Genomic DNA, 21982 nt, shown 5'->3' with positions numbered 1-21982 from the left:
AAGAATTTTCCCATTCATTTGAATGGGGCAAGATTTTCAAAATAAAGCTAAATATGTTGAATCAGCATCCATACAATGAACATATCCAAAAGTAACTGAAACCTCTGTGGTCACGTGACCTAATTGAGCCGTTCTACATGACAGCATGTCCCGTTGCTAAAGAGTCTAGCTAGTAAGCTAGCTGTACTTAGCTTACCAAATGATGTGGCTAGAGGGAATCTATGGGTTGCTGTGTGCCACCGACAAAACGATGATAGCTCTAGAGAGATTAATTGACTATGTCCGAAACTGCAAAGACAGCCCCGGATTTAGACAAGAGAAAAACGGTAAGTTAGGCCTTCTGTATTAACTCTGGCAGCTTCAGCTACTGTGGAGTACTGTAAGCTAGCGTCACTCTTTAGACATACTACTGTAAGGCTAACTAACGTTACACAACATTCAAGAAGTTAACGTAGTGTTAGCATTTCTCTTCTAAAAGAAGCGTTGTGACGTTCAAGCATGACAGTACAGCTGGCGTCAGAACTAAAGCCATATCAGAGAGCTTTGAAGTAATTAACTTATGACCTATATTAGCGTATAGTTTAGAAGCTACCTACAGTAATAAGAGTTTACATTAGTTACTGAAGCTAGGTTGGATGTTAACAGAGAGCTGTTTGTTAAGGTTAGCTGACTGAAGGAGGCAAACTTTGACTTGTGTCCGCCAGTACATGTAGATAGAGCAAAGCAACCCATAACAGCGTGCTCATCAATAACCGTTGACACTGCCAGACTCCGTATGCTATCGCCACGTTTTCACTTAGTCAGAGGGAGGTCAGAAGGCTAAGCTACACCTAAATTAATGTAACCATGGATATTCTTGTAAATTACACCTGCGCCTTTGCTGACAAGTCCGAGGCTGCACTGAAAATCACTCCCGATTTCCGATACGTGAACCATAACGTCATTTTATTGTAGTGACTGAATATCCAGTGTGCATATATTGCACGGCAGCGTCCTTAAAACTCCCATTATTAGAGGGGAAAACGCAGCCTACTGTCAAGTACTGTACATCTTGTACACTAGGTCCTTCCAACGACCCCGCGATGCAAAATGTCGCATTTCTATGCAAAAGCTACAGCTGTGGTACTTGATTGTCCATTTACTAGTTATTGCAGCGTATAAATTATTAGGCATTTATTATACGAGCATTAGTGAGAGTGATTTCGGCACAGCGTAGAATGTCAGCTGGTTCGGGTTCGGGTTCTGGTTCTGACTCTAATGAGCTTTTAGCAGCATTATTAGCTTTTTTTCCTCTTGAGTAGCTAATGAGAACCTGTTACTGACCTGTAAGGGTGCGGTCACATTACACTTCCATTCAATAAAATTTCTCTGCCCTCAACTCTAAATATTAGGTAGAACAAAAACTGTAAATGGAATCTTCTGGGGCTTTGGGCAGCTTGTCAGACAAAACTAGATCTTAAACAGGTGACTCTGGTCTCCAGAAAGATTTTTTTCTTTATTATGTGATGTTTCATAGATTAAAGTGTGAATGAATCACGAAAGGGGAAGACTTCTTTACAATACAAATATTCATTAATTGCTTTGCTCATCTTAATCATGAACCATTTTTGGATATTTTTTTGTCTCAAGTTTAAGGTTTTATAGTCTCCACACTATGCAGACAACTAGATTTCGTAAGAATATTTATAATAGGTTTAGTTTTAGTTTTCTAATTAGTGGCTGATCAACAACCAGGGTGGCAGGCAAGAGCCACTACCTAGTTGATTAGCCCCATAGTTGATACCAGATCACTCCACCTTGACAGAGAACTGTGCTGTAATACTGTGAAGGCTGTCTGTGTTGCCGTTGTGTGATCAGGATCCCTTCAGAGCACCATCTCCTCTGCCATATTTCTTTATTAGCACACTTAGTGAAAATGACTCACATCCCACACTCATTAGCAGCAATTCAGCCTTCGCACCATTTCTCCCATGTCCACCAACATGCTGGCTTCACAGGGGACATGAGCTTATCCACCACAAATGTGTGAAGCTTTGTGTTGACTGTGATTAATGGCTGAGTGAAGTGATTTATTTGTGGTCACTGTATTAGCTCAGTTTGATGTAACTCTTAATATCTGATGAACATGCGTCACGTTAGTCACGGAGAGAGCCTTCTCATTCACTGGCTTGTTGTCAAGAGCTTTCTCAGACATTGCTGAGTGGTGTCTTGCTCCAGGCGGACAGACCGCTGAACATTAGGTAACATTAGGTCTTGCTCCAGGCGGACAGACCGCTGAACTGATTGGATTGGCTTCTTTCTGGCCACAATGTTGGAAACACTTCAGCCAGTGGCATAGGTTTTGGTGCCATGTCAGTTTATATTGAGAAGTGTAGGTTACAGTGTAAAAGAAGTCCAATAAACATTGTGGATGGAAAAAGACAAGCTCTAACTTTACACCATCAATTATTCACTGACTACAGGAGCCTTAGTCTTAACAGGAGTGCCCTAAACGTGTCTGTCGCCTTCTTCCAAAACAAATAAGAATTGTGGCCTTAATAATCGAGGCCACATCTTTGAATTAACTGTTACAACTGTATGTATGCACAGAATACTTATTTATAGATTGTTTGTTTGATTAGTACAGTAAGTATATGGTAGCTTGGAAGGACTTTGACTTTTGGTACAGTATATCTAAAGCTTTACTAAATATAAAATACAGCAAATAGTAAGATCACTTGGTGGTTTTCTTCACCTTTACAAGTACATTAATAGCAGTGAAATATGGTTCTCCTAATTTTTATGCCCCTGTGGCCAGAGGCGTTAGGTATGTTTTCAGGTTGTTTGTATGTCCACCCTATTTTTGTGAGCAGGAACACCTTGAGGGAATTTCTTCAAATTTGGCACAGGCATCCACTTGGATTCAAACCTAAACTGATTAGGTTTTGTGGTCAAAGGTCTGTGTCCTCACCTTTATCTCATTCATGCAAGTTTGACTGGTTGGTGGGAGTATACACCACATGGTGGTAATGGTAGTTTTTGAAGCTGTATTGTGTTCAGTAAAATAATAACCTTTTAGCAGCACATATTTTGATTTCAACTAACCAAATAATTTATTCTAATCATTTATATGCAGATGAGTAAGTACACTTTTCTTTCATGTGTCATACATTAACATTTAATACATCCTGCTCAGATCTTGTTTTCAGGTAGCAGTGTTTCCGAATACTCAGTGCCTGAAAACTGATTCCAGGTCTCGATTTAGATGCAGAGCACAGTGTTACAGTGTTAATGTATGAGTGGCTTTGAGCTAAATAAAAAAAAAAAAACTATCACATGAACTTAACATTTTTGAAGTAAAATATTCTAGTTTATATTTTCTATTTATAAGGGTTTTATAGTTATAGGTTTAGAGTTTCATCTCAATTGATCTTTCAAGTCAACTTGAAACTGTGATTTGTGGTATGAAATGGTAGGGGTGCACCATCCTAGGTTGCCAAAGCATGACATGTTTGCCTCTATAGGGGGGATGCATGATGGAAAGAAGTCCAGACTGCACCTCTAAACAAATCAGCTTTTTTGATTTTAAATCTAACAGTCTATTTTGTGTTTTAATAATTTTAGTGTGCTGTCTATTGAACAAATTTTTACTTCAACTAGAATTCTTGATCTTTGTTTAAGCCATCCTAATTCTCTTTATCAAAGAGCAAGGAAAAAGCACAGCTTAAGAAATAGTTTACCAGTTAAAAAGTTAGCATGTGAAGTACAGTGACCTTGCTCATTTAGACATGGACCGGTGCAGAAGTGTAAAGGTGCAGAGTTGCACTCCTGCAACACCAGTTGGTGCAGGCAGTGAGGCTCATTGGAACTCGGGGTGTAAGATGACAATCAGTCAGTCCCTGGATTTAAACTGACACTCTGGGAGACCTGTGTGACTCCACTCTGATATTGGGCTCCATACAGTACGGTAATTCAGACATGCAAGTCAAGAATCATTAGGCTACTCTGAAGCTTCCCAATAGCAGGCGGATGTGTTGGCTTTAAGAATTGATAAATGTTTGAGCAGTCTTGTAAAGCACGGAGAGTCTCCTGAATCTTAATGCAAATATTTTTACTGCTTAGAACCCAGAACATACTGAAATGGAGCTGAGTGTGATGAGGCCATTGTGGTGTGCATTTATCTTGACACTCCTCTATTGTGGGTGCCGTGTGTGGGTGCGGCTGAAGTTAGTGCGCTGTGTAACTCAGCACCTTGGATCTCAGATGTGAGCCTGCTCCTGCTGTTGTCCCCAGGCCACGCCTTCCTGCTCCCAGAGGTGCACTGGTCAAACAGACAAGCTGCTGACATGGTGGCTTGGCTTGCATATTTCCCTCTCTCCCTTGGGTTATCCTGCCAGGCAACACTGCTCACACTCCTCGTATCTCATTTGTGTGTGCACCTTGTTACTGTTTGCGCTATCAGCAAAGCTGTTTTTTTTTGTCCTTTGACACAATGTTTACTCACACCTTTCAGCCCCCCTGCCATGGCAGCTGGTGTCAGCATACTGAGTGACCTGCCTTTCTCCATGAGTGGAGCCCACAGTGGAGAGATCAGCACAGAGATGGAGACAGGTAGGAGCGCTCGGCAATACACACACACACACACACACACACACACACACAGACAGGGGAAGCTGGTGGTACAGCACAGAACTTTAGACCTAAAATGATTTGATTCCACAAATTTAAATTAACCATTTTATATCTTGTTGAAGTCCATTTTATCATTTAGCCTTTTAATTCATTAGAAGTCAGATGAGATTTTCTTTAATGTAGGCTGAGACACTGGCAGGGCAGTGTTACTGTAGCTGTGAGACAAAACTTTCAGGTGAGACATTGCCTTCATCATCACAACCATAATATACAAGACAGATGCTATGAGTTAGCAGTGAACATGGTGAACATAATACTTACTTAAATAGCCCATGGCATGCTCATTTCCAGCCATTTTATTTTTAATATAGGGTACCTCTAGATTAGCTTTGCACCCATCATAATTCCAAATAGTCTGTAATTATTTCAGATCGATAAAACCAGAGAACCTCCTCCTAAAACAAGAGGACAGTTCGTGAATATTCACACCTCCTGCTGCCAGTGATGTGTCCAAAGTGGACAGCAGGATGAACGGCAACAGACAGAGTAACTTCTACAGCCTTATAATAATTCTCTCTAACCTTGCAGAAACAAGATGTTAACAGTGTGTGTGTTTTGTTTTTTTTAAAACTTAGCATTATGTTCCACAGAGTAGAGTTACAGTAACCTCAGGCCCTGTATTTTTCTCCACATCCTCTGGTCACAGTGCAGCAGCAGGAGGTAAAATATATATCCATAAAACCAGGCACAGTCGAAAAACTATGCTTTTACAATGGCACTGGTGGATGGTTTTTGTTTGTTTGTTTGTTTTTTTGGGGGCTTTTATGGTGGGGCTGCCGGTGGATGTCAGGCAAGCTCACATGAACGGCCAATGGCCTGAGGATTAGGGTTTTAAAATTGGTGCTTACTGGAGGATAACCACAAACCCACAATACATCTGCTGTCATATGATGTAGCTTTAATTGACCATTTTGTCTAATAACAATGAATAAACATGATGAAATAGTGTTTGTTTTTATACACATACTCCAGAATCATCCTTTTTTTCGTAGCCCTAACAAAGTGAATGCAGATTGTAGCTTTGTGAAGTAGTCTCTTGGTTCAGTTACAAGTCATCCTCAGATTGGCTTTTGTGAATGTTTCATTGTTAATTTCAGAAGAAACTCTGGTGATGATTGTTAAGACTTGATAACTAACAGGTGTAACAGTGGCCAAATGGTGAATGGAGTAAGTTTTACTTGTATTTTGTGCAGCCAGCCTTCTAGTGCTTTCTGCCGCTGCAGCCTTTTCTCATCTCTGTTTTGTATCAGTCGGCCTTCTGCTCCCACACAGTGAGCCAGCAGTAGCATTTCACCTTTGGCTTCAGTTGGACTGGCTGCTGAATTGCAGCCTTCAAACACAATGTTTGTATTGTAGTTCTCTAGTCTTGTCTTATACTAATGGACACAAAAAGTCAGTGTGTTTATAAACACTAATTTATATGTTGTTAGTGGCAGGCAGTAGTGATATCTGGAAATATATTTGCTCCAGGTGAATAAAATAATCTTGTAGATCCAGCCAGTTTCATCAGACAAAATATTCAGTTTTATTTTGCACCAATAATTTTAAATGGGCGTTTGCTGTCTCGATTGCTGACAATTTATAGACTAAAAGATTTTTTTAAGAGAAAAGAAAAACATGAAAATGTGAAGTTTTCACTTCACCTCCTTAATGAATCCTCTGAACTTCTGCTCACCAAAGTAACTCTTAAGATATGACTAGTGGGACTGTCAGCAGCAAAGAAACTTTTTTGTCAATCCTGGATTCTTCCACACAATGTGACTGCATGGTCATGGCATAACGCCCTCTTACAGATCCTATTACAGGGACTTTTGAATGCTAGAGTAAATGCATCCTCTCCCAAAACAGTCCGGTGCTGGGTGTACACTATAGGCTTAGTGAAAGACCTACCTACCGTATGTACTCTTTTGTTGTTGTTTTTTTCTTTTTACTGTGGTGCCCACGTACGGGGTGGGGTAGAGAGGGAGGGTGGGGTGTTCAAAATCCTAATAAGCATTAAATTACACACAAAAAAAGGACATTTTATATTAACATAATCCATAGTCAGATCCCACACCCTGTGTGTCATGTAAACCACATGGATGTTGATCTAGACAGAAGCAGGTTGCTAACACTGGCTGATGCTGTGTGGTCAGGCCAGTGTGCCACTACATGCATGCTGCCTTTTCAGCAAGCACGCAGGACATTTTCCTCTCTCAGCTTCAAGCCACCTGCTTCAGATGTGTGCGTCTGTGCAGCATTCACGCCCATCTTCCTCCCACTAATGACTTTGGAGACGGTTGTCATGGTGACACTTCAAATGCCTCTGATGAACTGAGGTTGTATTTGCCTCTCTTTGCTGATGGGTGATTGTCATGCAATGATTCACCCTGGGCTCAGAGCCTTTTCAGTTCAGAGCTGCTCTCAGTGCAGACAGCAGCACGACCTGCACTGTGACGTGCAGCAGCAGCGAGAATGGCGCTCTTTAGCCAGGGAGACAACAGCCAATGAGAGGAGGCACGACCGCAGGTACTCTGCCACAGACATCCTGCTAAAGGCCCTGCCGCACAGACGTAGCTCTGCCTTAGAGATCCTTTCCTCTTCCCACAGAGTCATGCTGGCTGTCAGTGTGAACCAGCTTCCAGCTGAACACAAGACCAGGAGATGTACGCACAGTGAAGAAATACTGTAACTAGTGTTTAAGCATTTAGTTCATTGATGATGACTGATGAGTATTGTCAAAATGTTATGTTTTGGTTTTGTTTCTCCCCCAGCCAATGCAAGGGTCCCCACAGCAAAGTACACCAAGATGGGGGAGACCCTGAGACATGTCATCCCTGGTCACATGCAGTGCTCCATGACCTGTGGAGGGAAAGCCTGTAAATATGAGAACCCCTCTCGCTGGAGTGATGAAGAGCAAGCTATCAAAGGACTCTACTCGTCCTGGTATGTTGGCCAGTCTCCTGGTCACCTTTCACACAGGCTTCACTGTTCATGTTCTTTTTTTCTCAGTGCTCTGCTCAGTCAGTACAGGTCAGTGATGTCCACATTGAGTGTTACATGAAACGTCAGTACATCTGTCCTTTTCACTATGATCATGTCAGTGTTTTTAAAATGAATTAACTGAACAGTTTAGATCTTTGGTTTCAGTGCATCGCTATGTTTCAAGGGTCTTTGTGGATCTCTTTTGGTGTCTTAAGCTTTTATTTTGTAATAAAGACATGAGACCTGGCCTCCCCTTTGCTAACCAGCCCTAATCACACGTCTGTTTTTGTAATGATTTTGCTGTATCTACAGTAACATCATATTTTTCATTTTCAGGATTACAGACAACTTACTAGCTATGGCAAGGAAAAGGTTGCATGATACAGACAACTTACTAGCTATGGCAAGGCCTTCCACTGAAATCATAGAGAAATATAATATAATTGAACAGTTTCAAAGGTACAGTACTCTCCTTCTTTCACATATTGTTTTCATCTGAAAAAACGTAGAAAAAATCAACTGGACTTGGTTTTAGGTAGAAGACATCGTACCTCTCATCCAAGAGGCTTCATCAGTTCTGTCTGACTGATGTTTCAGTCCTTCGATGGCCAACAATGTCCCCTAACGACTGAGGTGTTACAGCCCTGTATCAGTGAGCGTCGTTACCTGTCTTTGAGCCCTCACATTATGAGTGACAAGTTGTGTCTTAGTCCACCACCCTATTTAGTGAGGGGTGTTCTATTTGGACAAAAATAGCTTCCTTGACTCCTCTCTCGAACCAGCAATGTTCTCTGGAGAGGATCTGGACTTCACTGTCCTCAAAAGAATGTCCTTTGTCCTTCAGGTGGAGGTGGACTGCTGACTCTGGTCCACTGGAGTTGGCCCTCCTGTGTTGGGCCATGCATTTGTGCAGCGGCTGCTTAGTTTCACCAGTGTACAAGTTGTTGCACTCCTGACTTCACTTAATTGCATACATGATGTGGTGTATGCAATTAAGTGTAGTACTCTACTGGTGCTACTAATCTACCAGGACAATAGGTGTCGGTCCACAGGTGAGGGTTCAAAGACAGGTAAGGACTCTCACCAATACTGGGCTATAACGAATCAGTTGTTAAGGGACATTGTTGGCCACCAGAGGACTGAAACACCACCGATGGGGATAAGTACCTCCTGCTCACCACCAGTCAGAACTGATGAAGCCTCTTGGATGAGAGGTGAAAGTCCAGTTGATTTTTTTTTCTACATTATTCAGCTTACTATGACCTGGATGACTGAGAATCTGCACAGATATTGTTTTCATGTTAAACTTATTTTGATTATTTTCAGTGATACTATAGTAATGTATGAATTTACAGTGAAATAAATCTTGGTTGAATTGGTTTCTTTCTCCTGCAGTGCTGTCAGATGTCAATGGAAATATTGCTGTGAATATATGTGTTGTATAGCCTTGTGGCAGTCTGTTATGCAGATTGTTTTTAAAACTGACTCAGACTTGTTGTTGTACTCAGGTGTGGTTTAAAGACGGTCATTAACCTGCAGCGTCCTGGAGAACATGCCAGCTGCGGTAACCCAGTGGAGCAGGAGAGCGGTTTCACTTATCGTCCTGAAACTTTCATGGAGGCAGGCAGTGAGTCTCTATATCCACCCTCACTAACACACCTTAGACTGTGTAGAACAGGACACAAACTGATTGTACGACAGGTAGGTGATAATAAAGAAAAATGGAATCCTGGATGCCATCAGTGAAATTAACTGACAGAGAACTGTGCTTTGAAAATTCTGCAAATGATCTGATATAACCATAGGCCATGGTCATATTTATTTTTATTTTACAGAAAGCTTGTTCCATTTCAAACAAAGCAGCAGTCTTGTTTGTGTGTGCATCCTGTTAGACCTGAATGAATCCACACTAGTTTTATTTTGACTGTCATTTTAAATAGTGAGGGGTACTGAAGCTCTTTCCTATACAGTTGGTGTCAGCAGGACAGAATTACCCTGCAGATTTCTGTGCCTCACTTTGATGCCACTTAAATGCCTGTTAATTGAAATATTTGCCTTCTGGTGCTGTGGAACGGACGATGCAGGCAACAGAAGCATCACTTCATGTCACATGCTAACGCTATCATTACCCTTATGCTGCATTCCATTTACCTCTGAGCTCGAAATCGGAGTTGGGAATGAATGGGAATGGTTTGTTTTGTCGTCAGTCTTCATTTTATGCAGGGAAAAAATTTCACAACAGCCATGCCATCATGCACAGTCACTCACGTAGGTGTGTGTTTATGGATGTGTTATGGAGAACCGTGCTTAATAAAGCTGCCCAGGAGCGCTCCTCATAAAACCCCCATGGTTCATGTTAGTTGGCAGAATATGCTGTAGAATTTAAGGTTATTCGCTCTCTAACACTGCTTGATAGCATCAGCATTTTTACCAACTGTTGGTGAAATTCTCTATCTTACTTGAGAGGTAAATGTAATATTTTTTTCTCCGTTCCATCACTGGTGTGTTTTGTCTACATCTGGAACATGAGGTGGTCCTTAGTAACCAAGTAACTACTGAGGGATTCCACATGTCTGTGGAGAGTTACACTCTAGATTCCTCTTTCTAACGAGCTCTTCTGAGAGCTTCTCCCAAGTCACCTCATCAAAGCATCAGCTGGGGTTTGAGCAGCGCTGTCTTTCATTTTACACTTGGTAAAAACACTTGCTTGTTATCAGTTCTTCAAACTCTGGTTTTAAAAACAACCAACTCTCTTTCAGACATAGGCCTCTTTAATTAAGCACCAGTCACATAAAAGTCATGATGGCAGGTTTGACTCTTTTAGTATCCCTTTCAACTTAAGTCTTAATTAAATGCTGTCCCATTAATGTAAAGTTGCGCAAGGTACACTATACACAAAGATCAACTGTGGTTACATTTAGTATCTCTATTAGCTCTATTATGCTTAGGAAAATAAAATCCATTTAATGAGCAAGAAACATTGTGAAAGAACGTATCTTTAGTTGCTGTGTCATCTACAACTGGATTTTATTCATCAAAGACATGTTGGACAGAACTAATGTACATGAAAAAAAATATATTTGAGTGATGTCACTTGAGAAAAAATCTGGGGATGTGAGTCTGACCTCAGTAGACTGCTCTAAATCTTCATTGGAACCTAAAGGTTTGGGGCCACAACAGTAGCATAACAGCCGTCAGCTGAGCACAGTGTGTGCACCCAGGTCCCTTCAACTGCCCTGAGTCTGATCCCAGATACGTTTCTGTACAACCAAACATTTATACAGACAGCCTCAATGCTGGCCATGATATCTGAGAGACACTTAAAGAATTTAACAAAACTTAGAAATAAAAATATGCATTTAAATGTGTTTGGTTTTTAAGTGATGTGTTTCCTAATTCTGAGCTATAAATATTCATACATTAAATTAATTTTAAAACTTTAAAAGCAAGCAAGCTATTAGTTGTATACTGGCATTTCTCAAGCTTCGTTGTCTCAGCTCCAGTTGGTTCAAAATGCAGCTGCTCATCTTTTGACTAATACACAGCGTCATGAGCATATACAGTGGTGTGAAAAAGTGTTTGCCCCCCTTACTGATTTCTTATCTTTTTGCATGTTTGTCACACTGTAATGTTTCAGATCGTCAAACAAATTTATATATTAGTCAAAGATAACACAAGTAAACACATCATGCAGTTTTTAAATGAAGGTTTTTATTATTAAGGGAAAACAAAATCCAAAACTATAGAGCCCTGTGTGAACAAGTGTTTGCCCCCCTGTCAAAACACTGGTTTATCGCACCTGAGTTCAATTTCTACTTTGACTAGGCCACTCCAAAGTCTTCATTTTGTTTTTCTTCAGCCATTCAGAAGTGGACTTGCTGGTGTGCTTTGGATCATTGTCCTGCTGCAGAACCCAAGTTCGCTTCAGCTTGAGGTCACAAACGGATGGCCGGACATTCTCCTTCAGGATATTTTGGTACACAGCAGAATTCATGGTTCCATTTATCACAGCAAGTCTTCCAGGGCCTGAAGCAGCAAAACAGCCCCAGACCATCACACTACCACCACCATATTTTACTGTTGGTATGATGTTCTTTTTCTGAAATGCGGTGTTACTTTTACGCCACACATAATGGGACACACACCTTCCAAAAAGTTCAACTTTTGTCTCGTCTGTCCACAGAGTATTATCCCAAAAGTCTTGGGGATCATCAAGATGTTTTCTGGCAAAACTGAGACGAGCCTTTATGTTCTTTTTGCTCAGCAGTGGTTTTCGTCTTGGAACTCTGCCATGCAAACCATTTTTGCCCAGTCTCTTTCTTATGGTGGAGTCATGAACACTCACCTTAACTGAGGCAAGTGAGGCCTGCAGTTCTTTGGATGTTGTTGTGGGGTCTTTTGTGACCTCTTGGATGAGTTGTCGCTGTGCTCTTGGGGTAATTTTGGTCGGCCGGCCACTCCTGGGAAGGTTCTCCACTGTTCCATGTTTTCGCCATTTGTGGATAATGGCTCTCACTGTGGTTCGCTGCAGTCCCAAAGCTTTAGGGATGGCTTTATAACCTTTTCCGGACTGATAGAGCTCCATTATTCTCTTTCTCATTTGTTTTTGAATTTCTTTGGATCTTGGCATGATGTCTAGCTTTTGAGGATCTTTTGGTCTACTTCACTTTGTCAGGCAGGTCCTATTTAAGTGATTTCTTGATTGCGAACAGGTGTGGCAGTAATCAGGCCTGGGTGTGGCTAGAGAAATTGAACTCAGGTGCGATAAACCAGTGTTTTGACAGGGGGGCAAACACTTGTTCACACAGGGCTATATAGTTTTGGATTTTGTTTTCCCTTAATAATAAAAACCTTCATTTAAAAACTGCATGATGTGTTTACTTGTGTTATCTTTGACTAATATATAAATTTGTTTGACAATCTGAAACATTACAGTGTGACAAACATGCAAAAAGATAAGAAATCAGTAAGGGGGCAAACACTTTTTCACACCACTGTAACTCCAGTTCTTGCCTCAGTCCATTGGCTTTCTGTTCACTTTGATTGATTTTAAATTGTTGATGTTTGTCTTTAAGGCTGTACATGGTCTAGCACCTTCATATATCTCTGAGCTTGTGCGTTTTTATGCTCCAGAGAGGACATTTAGGTCTTCTAACCAGTTGTTCCTGGAAGCACCGAAGTCCAGACTGAAACACTGGGGAGACCAAGCTTTTTCAGTTCGGGCTCCTATACTGTGGAATGGTCTGCCACAGGATATTAGATCTGCTCCGAACCTGACTGTTTTTAGATCACTTCTTAAAACATATTTGTATTCACAAGCTTTTAACAACTTCACTGATTGATGCGTTTGTTTTGATTATGCATTCTTGCTGTTATTGTTTTATTGTGTAAATGTGTTTTTATCTGGTTTTATTCATTTTTATGTTTTACTGTAAAGCACCTTGTAACGTAGGTTTAGAACGGTGCTATATAAATAAATTTTGCTTGCTTGCAGTCAGATGTGCGAATGTAGATTCTCTTCTTACCCAAGAACAAATTCCAGATAAGAAAACATTTGGTGAATGCAGAATCTTTGTGAGAACTTTGTAAGTGGGTTTTAAAAAGAAATGTGTTCTTAAGAATGGCTGGTGAATGAGGCACAGTGTGTGGTATAACATGACATCCGTCTTTGCTTCGAGTTTTGATCCTTTATTTTTTCATGTCTGCCCTGAGCCTGATGGTATTAAATTGATGGAGGACTCTCTTAATGTACATTTGGATGATACCAAGGCTTTACTTTAACAGAAAAAGCCAGCAAGGGTGTGTACTCCATGTCTGAAATGAACAGTTTTAAATTCAGTCCTCTGGCATTGTGTGTTTCAGTCTATTACTACAACTTTGGCTGGAAGGACTACGGTGTGGCTTCTCTGACGACAATCCTCGACATGGTCAAAGTCATGTCGTTTGCTGTCCAGGAGGGCAAAATGGCTGTCCACTGCCATGCTGGTCTTGGAAGAACAGGTTTGTACCACCAGCAAATTGGAAATGTTACAAGCATTATGTATGCTTTTAAAATGTCAGTTTACATAGTTTTAATGTGTCTTCATGTAGGTGTGTTGTTAGCTTGTTACTTGGTCTTCACATCCCGGATGAGTGCTGACCAAGCCATTCTGTTTGTGCGAGCCAAGAGACCTAACTCCATCCAGACCAGAGGCCAGCTGCTGTGTGTCAGGGAGTTTGCCCAGTTTCTGATTCCCCTCCGAAGCATCTTCTCCTGTGCAGAACCCAATACGAGTGCCGTCACCTTGTCCCAGTACCTCACCCGGCAGCGCCACCTGCTGCATGGATATGAGGCTCGGCAGATGAAGAACGTGCCAAAAATCATCCAGCTGGTGTGTAGGCTCCTCATTGACATCGCAGCCAACAGACAGACGGTGATGGAGGAGGAGTGGCTGGAGATCCCTGACCTCACAGAAGAGGTGGAGAAGGGCCCTTCAGCAACTGGTGAAGGAGATGAGAGGGAAGGCCATTCCTGTCCCACTGTGTTCATCTCATTCTTTCGGCCCAGCAGCTCTGCACTCCAGGACTCCTCATGATCAGCCTGTTCCCAGTGATAATGAGCTTGAGCCCCTGTGGAGGCAGCAGAGTGTAAACAGCCCTCTCAGATCTTCTCTGCTGAACATCAAGAGTCTCAGCTACAGTGATTCTGTCCTTCACAAGCTTGGACCACAGCAGCGCCATTTAGCAAACCAGAAGAGCAACAACCCAAACAACTCCCCGATCAAACACTCCTCGTCTTACAGCAGCCTTACAGCCTGTAAATCACCCAGGTTTTGTGACCTCTCTCCTCAGGCCGTTATCAACAGCATTCAAGACCCAATCAAAACAAAGCAAAATCCTGGTTGTCCTTTTTTTAAAAAGCACCTACATAAGGGATGTCAGAGTTTGTCTTCAGATCTGTCAGAGCAGGGCGGGGAGTCCCACTGTGTCACCACAGTCCCAGCCTTATTATCAACAAGCAGACTGGTAGCCAGTGAGGAGCGGCTGGTCATAGATGTGTCAGCTGGTGAAGCAGAAAGAGGGGATGTCTCAGAGGCCCCCTTCATGGCCCTCCAGTTTGAGCTTTCTCCAGAGAGCAGACGCTTGCTGGTGGCCAAAGCTCTGGCCATGGACCTGACAGTCAAATACCTCACCTCCAAGGTCTCAGTGTGGCAGGTAGGTATCTCATAACATGTAGTACCATGGAACAGCATCTACAGTACTGCAGCTCTGTCACTGGTGTGAGATACAGTAGAATATATTCTCCACCATAGTTTGGATTTGTAAAATTAATTGTGATATTCTTACACATGCTGCATTTTAGACACCAAGCTGTCAGTGTGAGAGGTTGTTGGTGAATTATCATTTAAGAATTTTCAGGGTTTCCATGTTTTCTGGAAAAATGCTGCATCATCCTGGAAAATAATTTTCACATTTTTGTATTTTCCTTTTGCTGACAGTACATTGTGTAATTTTTGAGTTGACCTGACTGCTAATTTGAAGTAAATTTAACTTATGTTAGAACAATTAAAAAGCCTTTAGTTGAGAAAACAAGACGCTGCAGCTGGCAGCATTTTTAAGTTTCCTCAACTCTTTCATTTTTAAAGTGTACAGTTGTTTTGCCATTCAGCTTTCCTCACTGAACATACTGGGGTGAATCACACTCCAGGTGAGTCCAGGATGAAATGTCATCCAGATGAGCAGTGGATGAATATGTGTACCTGTAGTCATCATACAGTTCATGAGAAGTAGATGATGTGGAAGACATTTTTGCTATGAAATTTTCCTGATACTATAAATTCATTAGTTTTACCAGTCTAACTCTGAAGGTATCCTGAAGGGGTCTGATCGCAATCTGTTTGCTGGTTGCAGGCAAAAAACACAATATATGTGGCTTTTATGACATTGTGAGGGTCTAAAGACTTGAAAGTAAACTTTGTTTTTTCAAATTCAAGTGTCTGTGTGTGTGTGTGTGTGAGAGAGAGAGACCAGTGTCAGTAATCAGTCATGAAGCACCCACGGACTGGCTATTCAGATATAAAGTATTGTCACACTGTAGATTAACATATGATTTAAAAGAGACTTCCACACAAAGGAACTTGTTAACCTAGGATGTGATCGGCATTTGACATCACAGCCTTGCGACACTGAAAATGTCCTGGAAAATTATCTCTTGAAACCCTGATTTTGAAAATCCTAACCCTAGAAACACACCCTTAATAGAGTACAGTTTTTTTAAATCAGTGAACTGTGTAACAGTCGGAACCACAACTGCCACACATTTGTAGTCCATTGTTAACCCTGATTTAAAGCTGTGTGCTTTTGCACCAGTATTTACACTTCATTACAGTCCGGTCACTGTCTGAGTGCTCCTTGTTGTGATGTGCAGACAGAGCTGAACTCCAGAGAGGGGGCCTGGGAGAGGCTGTGCATGGAGAGAGATCCTCTGGTTCTGTCCAGTCTGATGTGGTCATGGCTGGAGCAGCTCAGGGATCCAGTCATCAGCAGTGATGATGTAAAAGCTCTCAGTGAGACGAACGGAAACCCGGCGAGTGCTCTCAACTCGCTTGAAAAGGTAGCTGTTGTGAATATCTCCCACAACATCACTGTCAGAAGTAAGTAGTGGAAGCACGCACTCAACTAAGTGTGTGACCCAGCTTTGCTGCAGCCAGCTGTTTAACTCTGTGGCAAGTACGGCACCGCGCACGGACAGCATTTCCATTTCTACAGATTCCTTCTGTTCTGAACTTACAGAAATTGATACACGTGCATCACAATGAGACTGCCAGTATGCAACAAGTGGAAAAGTTTGTAAAAATGTGTTTGAACAAGATGTTTAATTTCTTCATTTCAGTGTGATTGACAGGGCACCTCTTCAGTTTTTATAGTCAGAATTTTCTAACAACAGCTACATTAAAAAAAACTGAGAAGGTTTAGTCTGCTTGGCCATTTATAATTTATAACTTAATTCTGCCAGTTTTTACTATGAATATGTTTACTCCTCACAACAGTCCAAATTGCTGTATAATCTACAGTTTGGACAAAGACCAGCGAGCATCAGAACAGGTCACTGAACTCCAGTTTTTCTTTGCCAAGATACTGTATAAAACTTCAACATATAGTCAGAAGTAATCATCTTAACCTTGTCATTTAACTCACTGCATGTACCTGACAGTCACAGTGTGAAGGCTGCTGTTAGACACGGCAGCCAACAGAAATTACACAAGTCTATATTTCCCAATCTTTTCAAATTTGTAAATTACACTAAAGTCTTTAATATGTACTGGTGCTCTCTGCTCAGCTCATATACTATTGGCCAAGAAAAGAAAATAGAAAAAGTTTTGTAGTTTGAAGCAGAAATAAGAAACATGAAAATGTTTTCAATGTGCAACTGAACATGCTGTGTTGTAGTGTGGTAATCCTCCATCCCCCCGCTGACAGGGTCAACGGCTCACTCTGCTGTGTGTCCTCGACTGTGCTGCTCACCTTCTGCCAGTGCCTGAAGATGTGGAGACTAGTTTTCTCAACCACACAATAAAAGTGTTTACTAAGGTCAGCGTTAACACAAGGTGTATGCTGAATATATTGAAATGTGCATTCTGTTTGCATGAATTACCTTTTTTTCCCCTCCAGACTGACCCTGCATCAGAGAAGACTGAGTCTTTATACGTGGCACTGAAAGCAATCCTGACTGCCATTCTTCATGAGCTGCGTGACAAAGCTACGGAGGAGAATGGAGGCTCCTGATCCAGCTGCCATCAGTCTGTATTTTTGACCCAGGTCCTTGCATTAGATACTGCTGAGACCGACCTATGTTTAGACCAAATTCTTTGGAAATTCTATAATATGAAGGTTTAGCATTTTGTTTTTCTTTGAAGCTCTTATTAGACTCGAAGCACTGCCATTGTCTGTGTTAATGTGCCACTGTGCTCAGTTTGAAAGCATTTGTTTATCTGTTGTACTGTAACATTTATGAGGGACTAGATGTTTTTCTTATATAACTGAGTTGGTACAATGACTGAGAAACCTCTCATGATGTTAATGTAATTTTATTTAAATGTGTAACTCAGCTGTCTAAGCTAGTGGGGACTGGGGTCTTATTTAAACCAAAAGATGCTTTTACACTGTGCAGATGCTGCAATGTGTCTTATTTATTCAGACCTTCGCATTTGATATGCAGCAAGTAGTTTAGTAACTCTAACCTGATGACAAGCTGCGAGGTTGCTTTGTTCCTGCAGAATGTAAGTTGTTTTCTTAGTCAAATGCAAACTGTGCCTATTGTTATGGCAGTGAAAACTGGAAAGGCCACACTGCGTTTGCTTTCCCAATCCATTTTATGTCCTTAATACTGAGTGCACCAAAAACCTCTCACTGTACTGTTCTGTTGCATTTGTTAAACGTCAGCCTGCCTCCGCTGTGGCACTGAGCAAAATGCCATCGCCTCAGCTGAAATGCTGTCGCCGTTTGTGGGACATTGCCTTGTGTGTGTGTATGTTTAGCTGTTGAGAGGGAGTCAGTTTCTCAGCAATAGACAAAGTGTAATGTAGGTCTCTTGACACATGTTGACTGGAACACTGACAGGAGTAATATGAAGGACATGGGATGTACTGTGGGGAATTTTCAAGAAGCACTTTTTTCAGTTACAGTGAGCTACTTCTTACAGAATTAAACAACGCACTGCAAGCTGTTTGCACCGAGTCTTTTTGTGGATTTCACCTTTCTGACATCTATAAATTCATAACAAAATATATATTTTGTGTATATGAGAGCTGCTCAGGCTGTGAAGAATCCTAAAAGACGGGTGTCTGTGGAGATTCTCTTTGGTGTTAACCTCTCCGGTTTAAAGTGCATTAAACTTCACATGTTTAAGGGGCATTGTTGGCCCTCATAGAACTGAAACACCACCGAGGGGGATAAATATCTCAGGCTCAACACCAGTCAGGCAGAACTGATGAAGCCTCTTGGATGAAAGGTGAAACGTCTTCGATCTAGAAATCTAAGTCCAGTTGATTTTTCTAAGGTTATTTCATTTTACTATGACCTGGATGACTGAGAATCTGCACAGACAACCCCATCATGGTTAAAGTCACAGTTCTTCCCCATTCTGCAGTTTGGTCTGGACAACTGCACCTCTTTACCATGTTTGCATTCTTTTATGCCTTGAATTGCTGCCACATGGTTGCTAAATTAGATATTTGTATTTACAAACGGTGTAGAAGTGTGCAGGACCTAATAAAGTGTCCATATACCGATCATGCATTATATTATGAATTGTGAAGCCTGTTACTTTAAAATACAGCCTTATCAAAAAGAAATTGCAGCAGAAACGAGCCATATTACAAGCAAACGAGGAGTCAAAATGTGTCTGAACCCTTCCGTTATAGTCAGCTATAACCACCACATCCCATCGCAGCAACCTGATAGCGCAACAAGCAAGAAGCCGTGATCGTATAGTGGTGAGTACTCTGCGTTGTGGCCGCAGCAACCCCGGTTCGAATCCGGGTCACGGCAGTAGATCAGGGTTAATGCTGTTACATTTTAGTGTTTGGTGTACTCCTGCCTCTGACTCATTTTACCAAGTTTTCAACTTGGCAGGACAAGCATATTTTCATGCAATAAGCCTTTTATTATCTGAGTCAACGGAAAGTAGACCGACATTTGCAACAAATGTCAACATCCTACAACAACATACCAGTCTGCATTCCGTGCTGGCACATCCGAGATATTCGTAACCATTGTACAGTCCGGGCTAGTGGCGCAATGGATAACGCGTCTGACTACGGATCAGAAGATTCTAGGTTCGACTCCTGGCTAGCTCGATTTTAACCACAACACTAGGTCTTGCCTTCTCTCGGATAGTGTATGTACAGTAAAGTCAAACCATAACGCCTTTGATAATATCAATCAGTAATGGTAATAATTGGTTGGTTATTTTATTTGTCTCACTCTACTGCATTCAAGTTTTTTTCTACAGGCTCTTGCATTATAAACGTTTCTGTTTTTCATCCTGTCCCCTACTCCTTTGACCTGATTATAATTATTAAATTTTAAAATTGAATTTTGTGCATTTAGAATGAAACTTGGTATTTTAAACCTGATAAGTAATTCTTATGTGACTTAGGTTCTTACCAAGAAACATAAGATTATGATAATAATCAAGCTCCTTTTATAACTACTGTCAAAAAAAATAAAACGTTGTGCATTTTAATGTTCACTGCAGGAAATATCAAAATGAGGATGCAATGAGATGAACTTGACTCTATTTTGTGAAAGAAAACAAATGCTAAAATCAAGTTGGTGATTTTAAAAATGATAATGCACTCGGTATTCATTTATTTGTGAAATTATTAGTTTAGATTTTATTCACAATCCATACATTGTATTAGAAGTATTGCTGTAGATTATACCCCAGAACGTTAGGGGGCAGTGATACATATTGAACGTGTTGTAAAATGCACCGAGAAGAAGAAGCAGTGGTCAGAGGGTGGAGTATTTCGATCATGGCAGGTAGGTAGGCTGTAGGCTTTTAATCGTTTAATTTTAGTAAGATACATGTTTATGCTTGGACATGTATGTTTAAAAGACTTTTAATAACATCCGGTATTACTTCGCAGCGGAAGAGACAGCTGCTACACTTTTATATGACGTTTGCTTTTTTGGTTTAACCATGCTCGAACGTGCTGCTAGCTCGCTGCTACTTCCATAGGGGTAGCTAGCAAGTTGTAAGGAGTGGTTAATTGACGCTGCTAGCACAGCGGGACGTGGTGATTATAGCACACTAAATATGTATTTAATGGCTGCATTTAATACGCGTTTCTTAGCGGTGACACAATCAAAATAAGATGTTTTTAAATGCCCAGTCATGTTGGCTGACTATTACAACTAGCTAGCTCGTTAGCTTCCATTGCCTGTTGAAGGAGTGTCGGTGCTAGTGCCAAGAAAGGTTGTCTAATGTTAAGTTATTTAACGGTTTCAGTCCAATCCATGAGTTGAGCGCATGTCAGAGTAGCAGAATAACAGCATCTCTACTTGAAGACAGAAATAACTATTTCTACATTTTACTGGCCCAACACTGGTCACACAGGAGTTTAATGACTTCTGGGGCCGCTTCTTTTCTAAATGGATGGAGTCAACACGTTCGCAGGTTTAAGAGATTTAGGAGTAGACTGGTATGAGGATAGAGAGAAGGCAGGTCACTGGTTCTTTTCAAAAATAAAGTGCAGGTTAATTTGTTTAAATTTTACTTTATACTGTATTTTGTATTATTGTAATCATTTTTATATGAATAAGTGGCTGTGGAACAAGTCATCTGAGTTTCCATTATTTCTTATGGGGAAATTCGCTTTGATATACGAGTGCTTTGGATTACGAGCACGTTGCCGAAATGAATTATACTCGCAATCCAAGGTTCCACTGTACTGTCATCTTCTAAAATGTAAAGGTTCATGTATGTAAATTGAATGTATTTAGTTGCGAATTGGTGGATGGACTGTAGATTAGGTAGGTCGCCCGTCATGTCACAGGGCGACCTACCACACACATTCACACATACATACACATATTTATGGTGTATTCATTTTATTTGATTTTGCTCAGGTTCTGTTGATTGAATTCAAGCTAAGCTGCATGTCTTTGGGCTGTGGGAGGAAGCCATTTGTACCAGGAGAACCTCCACACAAGCTGGTCTGCCATGAGGTTCAAACCTGGAACCTTGTTGTGGGTGACAGTGCTAAACACTGCACCACTGTTCTGCCCCTAAAACGTTTCCTCTTGTGCTAAAACAATTTAATTAGTTAATTTTTCATTCATTTTGGTAATTGGTTGTTCAATGTATCAAAAATGTTGCTCCCACACAAACCTGGTTCCATCTTGTTATATGTGAGGATTTGCTGCTTGTGCATCATTGTGCATTGAATGTTTTAACAATTTCACACTGAGCAGTCAGACAGATCCAGCGAAGCAGCAAATCACACTGGCCTCAGGTCACTGGTTTCTGACATTTAACTGTTAAAGATATGAAAAAAAGACTCTAAATTGACTGTTCTCACCCTCAGTTGCTTGCTGAGTTGAATCAGACAAATCCTCAAATGTTTCATCTTATCAGTGTAGTTATGAGATTACACTTTAACCTCAGATTTAACGTGACGTTCCCCATATGATGAAGCACCGTTTTCAACTTCACAGGCCTATTAACATATTTTATTTTAAAAGTATTGCATTCTTCTGACATTAGAGGATGACCTCTTTATCCTAAGAGTGATGGGATGCCTGTAGTGTACTGCTGCAGCAAACTCAGGTCTTCACTAGTCCAGAAATGTTTCATTTTTCT

The 21982-nt window shown here is 41.1% G+C and overlaps 1 protein-coding gene and 2 non-coding genes across 3 annotated transcripts; all 3 read left to right on the top strand.

Annotated features, from left to right (window-relative positions):
• The first annotated feature begins 76 nt into the window (after positions 1-76).
• On the top strand, positions 77-18336 carry ptpdc1a (protein tyrosine phosphatase domain containing 1a). Its single transcript, XM_020618285.1, is given in 11 exon segments — positions 77-326; positions 4493-4590; positions 7425-7596; positions 8008-8094; positions 9144-9262; positions 13498-13635; positions 13726-14101; positions 14103-14829; positions 16043-16228; positions 17095-17205; positions 17287-18336. Coding segments are annotated over 10 exon segments (2118 nt in total). The 5' UTR covers positions 77-326; positions 4493-4502; the 3' UTR covers positions 17401-18336.
• A 756-nt stretch (positions 18337-19092) lies between these two features.
• Positions 19093-19164, top strand: trnah-gug (transfer RNA histidin (anticodon GUG)). Its single transcript has one exon. It is a non-coding gene; the product is annotated as a tRNA-His (tRNA).
• Positions 19165-19399: 235 nt separating this feature from the next.
• trnar-acg (transfer RNA arginine (anticodon ACG)) lies at positions 19400-19472 on the top strand. Its single transcript has one exon. It is a non-coding gene; the product is annotated as a tRNA-Arg (tRNA).
• The last annotated feature ends 2510 nt before the right edge of the window (positions 19473-21982 follow it).

Source organism: Monopterus albus, unplaced genomic scaffold, assembly GCF_001952655.1.
Source record: "Monopterus albus unplaced genomic scaffold, M_albus_1.0 scaffold203.1, whole genome shotgun sequence".
Classification (NCBI taxonomy): Eukaryota; Metazoa; Chordata; class Actinopteri; order Synbranchiformes; family Synbranchidae; genus Monopterus; species Monopterus albus.
This window is presented reverse-complemented; position numbering and strand designations above follow the sequence as displayed.